The sequence below is a fragment of the Salvelinus fontinalis genome, unplaced genomic scaffold (assembly GCF_029448725.1).
Source record: "Salvelinus fontinalis isolate EN_2023a unplaced genomic scaffold, ASM2944872v1 scaffold_0761, whole genome shotgun sequence".
NCBI classification, from domain to species: domain Eukaryota; kingdom Metazoa; phylum Chordata; class Actinopteri; order Salmoniformes; family Salmonidae; genus Salvelinus; species Salvelinus fontinalis.
Window position 1 is genome coordinate 22480 of NW_026600970.1, and position 13450 is coordinate 35929.

The 13450-nt window shown below is 41.6% G+C and overlaps 1 protein-coding gene across 1 annotated transcript; it reads left to right on the forward strand.

The window, feature by feature from the left end:
- Nucleotides 1-405: 405 nt before the first annotated feature.
- LOC129847209 (zinc finger protein 568-like) lies at nt 406-12747 on the forward strand. The gene is made up of 2 exons (XM_055915029.1): nt 406-1322; nt 11479-12747. Exons 1-2 carry the CDS (start codon nt 647-649, stop codon nt 12186-12188), a joined length of 1386 nt encoding a protein of 461 aa, XP_055771004.1. The 5' UTR covers nt 406-646; the 3' UTR covers nt 12189-12747.
- The last annotated feature ends 703 nt before the right edge of the window (nt 12748-13450 follow it).

The window sequence follows — 13450 nt, forward strand, 5'->3', positions numbered from 1 at the left end:
AATTTGCCTACCTGGTTAAATAAAGGTGAAATAAATAAATAAAAATAAAAAATGAATACATATGTGATAATTCAAAAACAAAACTGGTTGTGCGTATAGGGAACCAGATCGTGAACACAACTAAGTTACTAAGTCTTTAACCACACTGTATTGTTACACTGGTGAGTAAAAACTCATGCTTCCTACACTAAATTTTTGTCTGAACATTATAATATATATTTTACGTCACACTAGCGTCATTGTCTTAAAGTCGCACATCTCCATCGCAGTCAGAGGTTCAGACTGAGCATTACCCACTCCAGTCAGCAGATGGCGGTGTGCGATTTTAAGGCAATGCGTTTAGTGTGACGTATAATCTAGTGGACGGAACGCAATGCTGTTAGTGTGACGTATAATCTAGTGGACGGGACGCTTCTTTCAGCAGCAGCAACAGTTATTCAGCCACCTCGGTAGCTTGCTAGCCAAAATAGCCGAACCCATAAAGCTCTTTAGACGCTTTAGTGTATATTAGCCACTGTATTTTAAACCCTTGTCTGTCGTCTAGTTAGTTAGTTATCCTATTTAATTTCATATTTACGGTGTTGTTATTATTCAGCTAGCGGGCTGGTTAAGTTAGCATTAGCCTAGCTAGCTAATATCTCCGACCATGAGTTCACTAAATTACTCTCTTCCTGCTGAAGAAGAGACGGTCTGTTGGACGGAGAAAGAAGCTCTCATCAAAGAGGAGGAGGAAGAGAAGGATGTTACAATACAAAAACAAGTAGAGGGTGAGGCTGTTACCCTGAAAGAAGAAGAGAAAGACGTTACAGTGAAAGAAGAGGCGTTCAGAGTGAAAGAGGAGGAGGGTGTTACAGTAAAAGATGAGGAGGTTTCAGTTTTTGAAGTGAAAGCGGAGGAGGGGGAGAATACGGTCAAATCGGAAGAAGAGGAGGAGGAAGAGGAGACTGTTACAATACAAAAACAAGTAGCGGGTGAGGTTGTTACCCTGAAAGAAGAAGAGAAAGACGTTTCAGTGAAAGAAGAGGAAGACGTTTCAGTGAAAGAAGAGGAAGACGTTTCAGTGAAAGAAGAGGAAGACGTTACAGTGAAAGAAGAGGCGTTCAGAGTGAAAGAGGAGGAGGGTGTTACAGTAAAAGATGAGGAGGATTCCGTTTTTGAAGTGAAAGCGGAGGAGGGGGAGATTACGGTCTCATCGGAAGAAGAAGAGGAAGAAACTGGATATCTGGGCCCGATTTCCCAAACGCAATTTAAGGCATGCAGTGGTTCTAAAGATGAACTTAGCCATAAGATGGTTTTGAGAAACCGGGCCGTGATTACCACTGGTAAGTACTGTCTTAAATACAGGGGTACAAACTCTGCAGTTGTTGAACTGATGTTTGGTGTTAAAGGGGAAATACGTTTTTTTTACTCCAATGTTTAGAAACAATGTAAATCAACACTGTATAGCCTCAACATGGTTAAAACTATAATGTTGATATCATGGTTGGTCAGTCCTTGCATCCATAGGTCTGTCTATGAATTTGAGAGTAGTTAAATGTCTCCAGGCCCATCATCATCTTATTACCAAAACAGTGGTGGAATGAGAGCTTTGTTATTGTTTCAACTGCAGATTGGTTGATTGATGTGTGGCTTTTTTAAAGGGACAACCTAGTATTTAAACAGCAACAAAATGGCTGCCAAGAGACTTGGTTTGGTAAACAGCTGAGGGATGGGGCTGGAGAAATGTAACCACTCTCAAATTCATGGAGAAAGCTATTGTAGCAACCGTAACCCAAAACCTAGCGACCTCGTCAAGAAGTTCAGACATCTTGGCGTAACAGTTATAAGATGTTGGCTTGACAGTCACTGGACCCAGGTTTGAGTCCAGCTCAGGGCAACCCCCTGAATTCACTACACTATGAATACAAGGACTGGCCATGCATGATGTCATAATGATAGTTTAACCAGGTTTCTAGGCTATATATTATATTCTAGAATTCATCCATGATGTCATAATGATAGTTTAACCAGGTTTCTAGGATATATAGTATATTCTAGAATTCATCCATGATGTCATAATGATAGTTTAACCAGGTTTCTAGGCTATATAGTATATTCTAGAATTCCTCCATGATGTCATAATGATAGTTTAACCAGGTATCTAGGATATATAGTATATTCTAGAATTCATCCATGATGTCATAATGATAGTGTAACCAGGTTTCTAGGATATATAGTATATTCTAGTATTCATCCATGATGTCATATTGATAGTTTAACCAGGTTTCTAGGATATATAGTATATTCTAGAATTGCCAGTGTAGATTTCCTGTGGAGGCAAATTATTAGAGCTGTTGATAAGTCGTTGTATAATATTCAGCCAATTTTTTTTCATGCCTTTACATTAAAGGCAAGACATACCTAGATTCAATTACATTCATGAATTGGTTTGAAACCTTTGTTTTAAACCCTTCACAAAGTTGGTGCCTTGACGGATTTGTAAAAAATGGTTTATCATGAAACACTGTTTTTTAAATTTATTTAAGTGTAACCTTTATTTCAGTTAAGTCAGTTAAGAACAAATTCTTATTTACAATGACTGCCTACCACGGACGACGCTGGGCCAATTGTGCGCCGCCCTATGGGACTCCCAATCACGGCCGGTTGTGATACAGTCTGGATTTGATCCAGGGTGTCTGTAGTGGCGCCTCAAGCACTGAGATGCAGTGTCCGCTGCGCCACTCAGGAGCCCCAAAATCATGTTCTAGTGCTGTCCCCAACTAAAATACATCTTGGTCAACCAAGAGTCATCTGTTCTTTCTACCAATCGCCCCATGTGTTTTTATAAAATCAAATATACGTACTGAATTTGTCTGGTGCTTTAAGCATTCTGTTGGATCAAATAATTAAGACACACAAATGACTCGAAGTCATAACTAGAGGGAGCCGGTCGTCAACATAACCCGACCAGAGGGAGCCGGTCGTCAACACAACCCGACCAGAGGGAGCCGGTCGTCAACACAACCCGACCAGAGGGAGCCGGTCGTCAACACAACCCGACCAGAGGGAGCCGGTCGTCAACACAACCCGACCAGAGGGAGCCGGTCGTCAACACAACCCGACCAGAGGGAGCCGGTCGTCAACACAACCCGACCAGAGGGAGCCGGTCGTCAACACAACCCGACCAGAGGGAGCCGGTCGTCAACACAACCCGACCAGAGGGAGCCGGTCGTCAACACAACCCGACCAGAGGGAGCCGGTCGTCAACACAACCCGACCAGAGGGAGCCGGTCGTCAACACAACCCGACCAGAGGGAGCCGGTCGTCAACACAACCCGACCAGAGGGAGCCGGTCGTCAACACAACCCGACCAGAGGGAGCCGGTCGTCAACACAACCCGACCAGAGGGAGCCGGTCGTCAACACAACCCGACCAGAGGGAGCCGGTCGTCAACACAACCCGACCAGAGGGAGCCGGTCGTCAACACAACCCGACCAGAGGGAGCCGGTCGTCAACACAACCCGACCAGAGGGAGCCGGTCGTCAACACAACCCGACCAGAGGGAGCCGGTCGTCAACACAACCCGACCAGAGGGAGCCGGTCGTCAACACAACCCGACCAGAGGGAGCCGGTCGTCAACACAACCCGACCAGAGGGAGCCGGTCGTCAACACAACCCGACCAGAGGGAGCCCCCCTCTGCTGCTGGACTTCGTAAATTCTGCCGTTCTGCTCCTGAAATTTTCAGTAATAGACTACACCAGCAGTCGGCAACCTTTTCCAGTTGGAGTGCCAATGTATCTGACCATTTTTACCAATCTGTGTGCCAGTAATGATTTTCAAATGCACATTTTCATGGAACAGTTTCATTTGAATTATAATAGTATCTCAAAATGATTGTCTGTGATCAATCTACATTCTATCAAAATCTAAATGAAAATTATACAAATCTAAAAGTAACTTTTATTGCCATTGCCAACTATGTAAAGATAGCCTACATAAGGCCAAAAAATAAAAACATGGCATTCTGCAGGTAGAAAATATCCTGATAAAAATAAATATCCTACAAATCACACTGGCTGCACATGGCCTGTCTACAACAAACTTGAAACATTGTATCAACTATCAACTGGGTCAGGAAACTCAGGGAGCAAGCTTGCAACATTGTATAAAATATTCTAGTCCCCCAGTTTCCTGCTCCAGTGAGTTCTGGACAGTAATCAGGTATTTTATGACATTTCCACTGGATCAGAGCATTACATTTTTCCCTTTTCTCCTGAGTGGTTATCGAAAGGGCGAGAGCTGGAAATATTTTATGAAAATACTTTGAGGAACTATTGTCACTTGCAATTGATTTTGATTAGACTTTGTTTACTTGCTGTTTGGATGTGAAGAAGAATTACTTTGAGAAGCTCCACAACTCATTAGTGGTGCAGCGTTAAGACAATGAGAAATACTATTAGACATCCCCAAATGGGCACATTTATAGGCCTACATTTGTGGGCAGGCCAGGTAGACTAGCCCTACTTCTATATGGGCAATTAGGTGTGCATCCTTACTCAACATTGACAGGAGTGTTTCAAACAAAAGACAATTAATAAATTGACAAAACTGATGCATCTTGCGGGGTAAGGTCTGGGTGATCTGCCATGGCTCGTTTCATTGAGTATTCGTTTGGGTCGGCATAGGGAATTAATCTATTTCTCCATAGTATGTTGTACGGAAGTTGACTGACTGAAAGGGAGTGTAACTTTGATTATAATTACTCTTCCCTTAAGGAGGGAATCGAGGTACAACACCTGTTTGTTCCCGCCCTTTCCTGGGTTGGTGAAGAGCGGCATTACATTTTAACTTCTTGAGAATCCTTGGGGTGCTGTTTTTGCATTAGCATAATTTGCTCTACAGATTAAACTGCCTCTTATTCAATTATTGCTCTTACTATATGCATATAATTAATACCATTGGATAGAAAACAATCTATAGTTTCTAAAACCGTTTCAATTTTGTCTCTGAGTGAAACAGAAGTCATTTGACAGCACTTTCCCTGACCAAGAAGAAGAATGCAAGATGTGTATACTCGCTTCAACGCTCTGCCTATATATGGTCACGCCACCTATGACCCGAAACACACTTCATTCGTCTTCCTCTGAGTGTCAAGAGGACGTCAGAGGAGAAATTTTTTGTTTATCTTGTACTGACGTGAAATAAGACCTATTTCTTTGGCATGACCGACAACTTCCGGTTCTCTGAATCGCGCGATTTGGAGGTGCGATTGTCTACTGTTTTGCTGCCGTTACGGATGAAAACTATCTCCGTCTCGAAGTTTGTTTGATACATGTGACCATATCATCTTAATGTATGTTTTTTCAATATAGTTTAATCAGATTATTTGAATTTTTTTCGGGAGTTTTGCCGTGTTCCGTTCTGTGACTTTTTTTATTTTGGACAGATCCGTGCCAGTCGACCAGTACCTATGCTAAATGAAGAGGGAAAGTTGCCATTATGAATGGATTGAACGACTCATCAGGACTAAGGACACCTTGATCAACATTCTGATGAAAGATCAGCAATAGTAAGGCCCAATTTACGATGTTATTTCATATATCTGTCGTGCATGTGAACTGGTCGTGGGCGCCCAGCTGGTTCTGGCTGGCGTGGCTATGCTAATTTAGCGCTACATTTTGTTTTCGCTATAAAACATTTAATAAATCTGAAATATTGTTTGGATTCACCAGATGTTGGGCTTTCAATATCTGTACGCTGTGTATTTTTCTGAAACGTTTTAAGATAAGTAATTAGTTATATGACGTTGGTCTCTGTAATTGTTCTGGCTGCGTCGGCACTATTTCAGATTGCAGCTGCAATGTAGAACTGTGATTTATACCTGAAAAATGCACATTTTTCCAAAAAAACTATGCTATACCATAAATATGTTATCAGACTGTCATCTTATGAAGTTGTTTCTTGGTTAGTGGCTATATATATATATTTTTTAGTCGAATTAGTGATAGCTACTGACGCAGGAAAAAACTGTTGGAGTAAAAAAATTGTGTCTTTTGCTAACGTGTTTAGCTAATAGATTTACATATTGTGTCTTCCCTGTAAAACATTTTAAAAATCTGAAATGGTGGCTTTATTCACAAGATCTGTATCTTTCATTAGGTGTCTTGGACTTGTGATTTAATGATATTTAGATGCTACTATTTAATTGTGACGCTATGCTAGCGATGCTAATCAGTGTGGGGGGGGTGGGGGGTGCTCCCGAATCCGGGGTAGGTGCTCGCTAGAGGTTAAGGAATAAATCCAAGCCTCACTCTCATCACCTGTGGACGGTGGTGCTTCCAGCGAGGCATGGATTTGATAGTATGTTGTACCTAGTTTCCCTCCTTCAGGGAACAGTAGTTATAGTCATAACATGTGGATTTAATAGTATGTTGTACCTAGTTTCCCTCCTTCAGGGAACAGTAGTTATAGTCATAACATGTGGATATGATAGTATGTTGTACCTAGTTTCCCTCCTTCAGGGAACAGTAGTTATAGTCATAACCTGTGGATTTAATAGTATGTTGTACCTAGTTTCCCTCCTTCAGGGAACAGTAGTTATAGTCATAACATGTGGATTTAATAGTATGTTGTACCTAGTTTCCCTCCTCCAGGGAACAGTAGTTATAGTCATAACATGTGGATTTAATAGTATGCTGTACCTAGTTTCCCTCCTTCAGGGAACAGTAGTTATAGTCATAACCTGTGGATTTAATAGTATGTTGTACCTAGTTTCCCTCCTTCAGGGAACAGTAGTTATAGTCATAACATGTGGATTTAATAGTATGTTGTACCTAGTTTCCCTCCTTCAGGGAACAGTAGTTATAGTCATAGCGTTACGCTTGTCATATGATGAACTTCAACTTAAATAAGGGATCTTGCTGTCGGACAGTTTTTTTGTATTCTGAAATGCACTCGAACTATATATAATTTAGTGGCTCCTTATGTTATGCTGGGAAAACAGTTTTCATGGGCACAGAAATACTAAATCATTTCAGAGTTTGCTAAATCCAATGGTTTTTAACTGAGTCATCTTGTAATCCAAGATGGCGTAGCATTAAGACGTGTTTGTTGTAAATGGTTTGTTTTTTTTGCTTTTTTTGTATATATTGCAATATATTTAAATCTTTTTTAAATTAAACATACCTTCCGGCAACCCGCCTCACCCATTATGATACGAATCTGCTATTTTTTTTTTTAGACCTTATAGCTAGAACCTCCATCAGTAGCTAGCCATCAGAAGCTAACCAGCTAATTAGCTACTAGTTATTTAGTCATTGTTAGCCACTGCTAGCAGCCTTTACCTTTTTAACTCAGACACCAGCCGCTTTTAGCCTGGATAATACCTGCCAGTCTACACAGCGCGATATCAACCCTGAGCATATCGGACTGTTTTTCTCCACTACATCACCGTATTCCTGCCGTATGCTCTGGACCATTACACCGGATAATCGCAGCTAGCTAGCTGCCAACGAGTGGCCCAGACCCGAAGCTAGCCTTGAGCCAGGCCCTGCTCAGTGGACCCTATGATCACTCGGCTACACAGCTGATGCCTCCCAGACTCTTCACTAAGACGACTAGAAGCCACTACATCACCAGATTCCTGCCGTAAGTTCTGGACCTTTGCACCGGATTGGCTACAGTGGCTAACGCCCTTGTCCGGAAGCTAGCACCAGTTAGCCTCGAGCCAGGCGCATCTCCCGGCTAGCGTAGTAATGACTACCTAACGGCTTCCCTGGTTCATATATTGCTGTTCACTGGACCCTATAATCACTTGGCTACATAGCTGATGCCTGCTGGACTGTTCATTAATCACGGGTCTCCATTTTGTTTATTTTGTTTCTGTCAGCCCCAACCTCGAACTCGGCCCTGTGTGTAGTTAACTGACCCTCTCTGCCCATTCATCGCCATTTTACCTGTTGCTGTTGTCTTAGCTGATTAACTGTTGTCTTACCCGTTGTTGTCTTAGCTAGCTCTCACAATCAACACCTGTGATTGCTTTATGTCTCATTTTATGTCTCTCTCTAATGTAACTATGCCTTGAATACTGTTGTTTAGGTTAGTTATCATTGTTTTATTTTACTGTGGAGCCCCGAGTCATGCCTCAGAGAACTCTTTTGTCCCACCTCCCACACATGCTGTGATCTCACCTATCATAACTGGTGCCTCCAGAGATGCAACCTCTCTTTTCATCACTCAATGCCTAGGTTTACCTCCACTGTTCTCACACCCTACCATACCCCTGTCTGTACATTATGCCTTGAATCTATCCTACCACGCCCAGAAATCTGCTCCCTTTATTCTCTGTTCACAACGCACTAGACGACCAGTTCTGATAGCCTTTAGCCGTACCATCATCCTACTCCTCTGTTCCTCGGGTGATGTAGAGGTTACCCCAGGCCCTGTGTGTCCCCAGGCGCTCACATGTTGATGTTCTGACTATCCCGGTTTCCGAGCTGGTCACATCAGCCACGCTCAAGGTACTAAACGATATCATATCCACCATCGATACAAGAGAGTACTGTGCAGCCGTCTTCATCGACCTGGCCAAGGCGTCCGACTCAACAGCCGGTAAGAACAACCGATCAATCAACAACCGATCGCTGCCCACACCAGCCCGACTAGCATCACTACTCTGGACGGTTCTGACTTAGAATATGTGGACAACTATAATCTCTCCTTCCAGACTAATATTTAGCTTCTCCAATCCAAAATTAAATCTAGAACCGGCTTCCTATTTCGCAAACAAAGCCTCCTTCACTCACGCTGCCAAACATACCCTCGTAAAACGGACTATCCTACCGATCCTTGACTTCGGCGATGTCATTTACAAAATAGCCTCCAACGCTCTACTCAGCAAACTGGATGCAGTCCTTCACAGTGCCATCCGTTTTGTCACCAATGCCCCATATACCACCCACCACTGTGAACTGTATGCTCTTGTCAGCTATCCCTCGCTACATATTCATTGCCAAACCCACTGGCTCCAGGTCATCTATAAGTCTTTGCTAGGTAAAGTCCCCCATTATCTCAGCTCGCTGATCAGCATAGCAACACCTCCTTTGGCCACCTTTCCTTCCAGTTCTCTGCTGCCAATGACTGGAACGAATTGCAAAAATCGCTGAAGTTGGAGACTTATATCTCCCTCACGAACTTTAAGCATCAGCTATCTGAGCAGCTTACCGATCGCTGCAGCTGTACACAGCCCATCTGTAAATAGCCCATCCAACTGCCTACCTCATCCCCATGTTTTTATTTACTTTTTTGCTCTATTGCACACCAGTATTTCTACTTGCACATCATCTGCACATCTATCACTCCAGTGTTAATTTGCTAAATTGTAGTTACTTTGCTACTATGGCCTATTTATTGCCTTACCTCCTAACTCCATTTGCACACACTGTATATAGATTTTTCTATTGTGTTATTGACTGTACGTTTGTTTATCCCACGTGTAAATCTGTGTTGTTTTTGTCCCACTGCTTTGCTTTATCTTGGCCAAGTCGCAGTTGTAAATGAGAACTTGTTCTCAACTGGCCTACCTGGTTAAATAAAGGTGAAATAAGAAATAAAATAAAAAAATAATCTTAACTTTATTGACAACACCTAAATGGATACTGTCATTAATGTGATTCTTCAATAATTACACATAAATCTTAATACTGTAGCTGTTTAGTTAGTCACATGTTCAACTATCATCAGCTGATCTAGGAAATCATTTTCTGAATGACAGTCAAATGACAAACATCACGACATGCAACAACAACCAAAGTGCTTCTTCATTCATTACTCTGGTAAAGACAGTTATGCCGTGCTCCACGTTGGATCCAACATCCCTAACAAATTGTTTATAATGTTATTGTTTGCTTGATTTACTGTAGAGTCTCGTTAGTCTGTTTGCACACAGAGATACTTTGCTCATAATGTGTAGAGAACTGTTCCTTGATGGATAGGCTATTGTACAACACACAGAGCTATTTTCCTTTATTTGTTGTTTGGTGATGTTATGGGTCCTACAGTAGGTCTATGTTAGGTGAAGTTATGGGTCCTACAGTATTGTTATGTTGTTGTTAGGTGAAGTTATGGGTCCTACAGTAGGTCTGTTATTGTTATGGGTCCTACAGTAGGTCTATGTTATTGTTAGGTAATGTTATGGGTCCTACAGTAGGTCTACTTCTTCGTTCATTACAGGTATATTTGTTGTTAGGTGAAGTTATGGGCCAATTTGGCAAACAGTGTACAAACCCTCATTGTCAGGTTGATGGAAAAGACAAAGAGCATTTTACTGGTTGAAGTGTTTTTTAAATAGAAAGCGGTTGATTTGCGATGATGACACAAACATTATATTAAGCAGGACATTCAAACGAGCCTTACAATTATAATCCAAAGTAGTGTGAAATGTACTCATAAGCAACCTGGAAATGGAGGTTACTCCCCTGAGTTTTCCCCCTTTCACATTCAGAATACATTGTGAAAAACTAAAATCTTTGCTCGTCATTCTTGCTCCTGGCAGATATACTACATCCATAACTAGTGGTTTCCTCATTACCAGATATACTACATCCATAACTAGTGGTTTCCTCATTACCAGATACACTACATCCATAACTAGTGGTTTCCTAATTACCAGATATACTACATCCATAACTAGTGGTTTCCTCATTACCAGATATACTACATCCATAACTAGTGGTTTCCTCATTACCAGATATACTACATCCATAACTAGTGGTTTCCTCATTACCAGATATACTACATCCATAACTAGTGGTTTCCTCATTAGCAGATATACTACATCCATAACTAGTGGTTTCCTCATTACCAGATATACTACATCCATAACTAGTGGTTTCCTCATTACCAGATATACTACATCCATAACTAGTGGTTTCCTCATTACCAGATATACTACATCCATAACTAGTGGTTTCCTCATTACCAGATATACTACATCCATAACTAGTGGTTTTCTCATTAGCAGATATACTACATCCATAACTAGTGGTTTCCTCATTACCAGATATACTACATCCATAACTATCGGTTTCCTCATTAGCAGGGAGGAGTTTCTGCAACCAAATTGCATGTGCATCTCCTTCGTGCCGCAATTTTATTAAACACAGAAAGGGGCATTGGAGACCAAAAGTCGTCTGGCACACCGCTTACAGTTTCAACAACATGAATAACTTATTTATATTCTACAATCTTAGATGTTTACTACTAATGTGAAAACAAGACCAAATATGACTATTCTTGCTCCTTTTAAGACAATTGTCAAATAATTTTAACATTCATTACAGACATCAATTGTTGTACAACATCATGGCTATGCTGTTGGCATCACCTTTTACATTTACATTTAAGTAATTTAGCAGACGCTCTTATCCAGAGCGACTTACAAATTGGATTACCGCTGTTGTGGGCCTTAAATCATCTGTCTGACTTTGTTGTTCACATAGGAGAGAGACGGGACTACCGTGGATCCTCTGGGAAGCCTCAACAACCTCATGATGCTGACAAGGCAGAGAAGAGTCTCTCCACATCAGAACTCCTCCAGAAACACCAGCAGAGACCCACAGGGAAGAAATCTCATTGCTGCTCTGACTGTGGGAAAGGTTGCAAATCTTCATCAGAACTTAAAATACACCAGCGAGTACACACAGGAGAGATACCTTATAGCTGTGATCAATGTGGCAAGAGTTTTACTACATCAAGCCATCTGACAGTACACCAGAGAACACACACAGGAGAGAAACCTTATAGCTGTGGTCAATGTGGAATGAGTTTTACTGCATCAAACCATCTGATTCGACACCAGAGAACACACACAGGAGAGAAACCTTATAGCTGTGATCAATGTGGGAAGAGTTTTGGTCAATCTAGCAATCTGACAGTGCACCAGAGAACTCACACAGGAGAGAATTCTTATAGCTGTGGTCAATGTGGGAAGAGTTTTACTACATCTGGCTCTCTGACTCTACACCAGAGAATACACACAGGAGAGAAACCTTATAGCTGTGGTCAATGTGGGAAGAGTTTTGGTCGATCTGACCAGCTGACATCACACCAGAGAACACACACAGGAGAGAAACCTTATAGCAATGATCAGTGTGACAAGAGATACTCTGATAAAAGATCTCTGATCAAACATCAGAAAATATATACATGAAGGAGTTATTTTGTGATATCAATGAATTAATGTCACAATGTAGAATGTTTTAACATTTTAGTATGGGTATTTTAAGGAGTTTCACAATGTAGAACCCGAATTCAATTGATTTCAGCGATATTTTATGATATGATATTAGCTTTGGGAAAAATCCAGGCTCTGAATTGAAAGAGTCACTTTTTGTTAAATCACATAAACAGTACTGACACAAAAAGAGCTGTGTTACACCATGTTGTACTAGAGAATTGGGGACTGGGTCTTCCTGTCTTTAAGTTTGGTGTGGGTTTTTCTTTTGTTTCCCTCTTCTTGGGTAGATTTAGTGGGTCTTATGGTGGGTGTCTTTTATGTCCCAGTTGTTGTTACTAGTCAACTTTCAGTGGACAGAACCCTTTATATTTTGGGATGGATATTGCATCCAATTAATATTTTAGTCATTGGCATTTCCTTAGAATGCTCATTGGTCTTTCAGTTGTTAATCTTCTGTTTGTTGTGTACCAAATATTTTTGTTTATTTTCATTGTTTTCTCCTGTGAAGCCATTATGTTGCATCCATGTCTGAAATATACTGTATAAATAAAACTTGATTTGATTTCAACAAATGAACCCAATGACTGACCTATCAACAGACTCTTGGTCCATCTTAGTATGAAAAACAGTATCAATCCCACTTTTCCAGCCTGCTGAAGGCGTGGTGGAGTGTTAAACACCACCCCCGGCCGGGGGCTTGAGGTGGTCTCCCACAGCTCTGCTGGTGGAGTGGTAAATACCACCCCCGGCTCTACCAGGGGCTTGAGGTGGTCTCCCCCAGCTCTGCTGGTGGAGTTGTAAACACCACCCCCGGCTCTACCAGGGGCTTGAGGTGGTCTCCCACAGCTCTGCTTATGTCATGTTCTGTGGTCTTGCCGTTCCATTTCTTGACTGCCCCTGCAACACAGAAAGAAACACATTTAGTCATATTATATAAAACATTCAAAGTAATGGATGTGGAGCATCTATGGCCTCAGTTACACCTGGCACCTAAATGTGACTTCTGTCATCTGATCACTCCAAGCTGCATTCGGTTCAGATCTACCAGGATGGGCCTTTGACATAGTCTGGATGCAGTCAGGCCACTGAATATAAATAAGCAATGTAAAGAGATGGGGTGAATGAGTGGGGAAAAGTACATTTGACACAAATTACCTTCATAATATCAAAGAACAAATGTGTGTGCCTGAGGGGAAATAAACTTTCATACAGCCAAAAGGGGTGAGAAATTACAC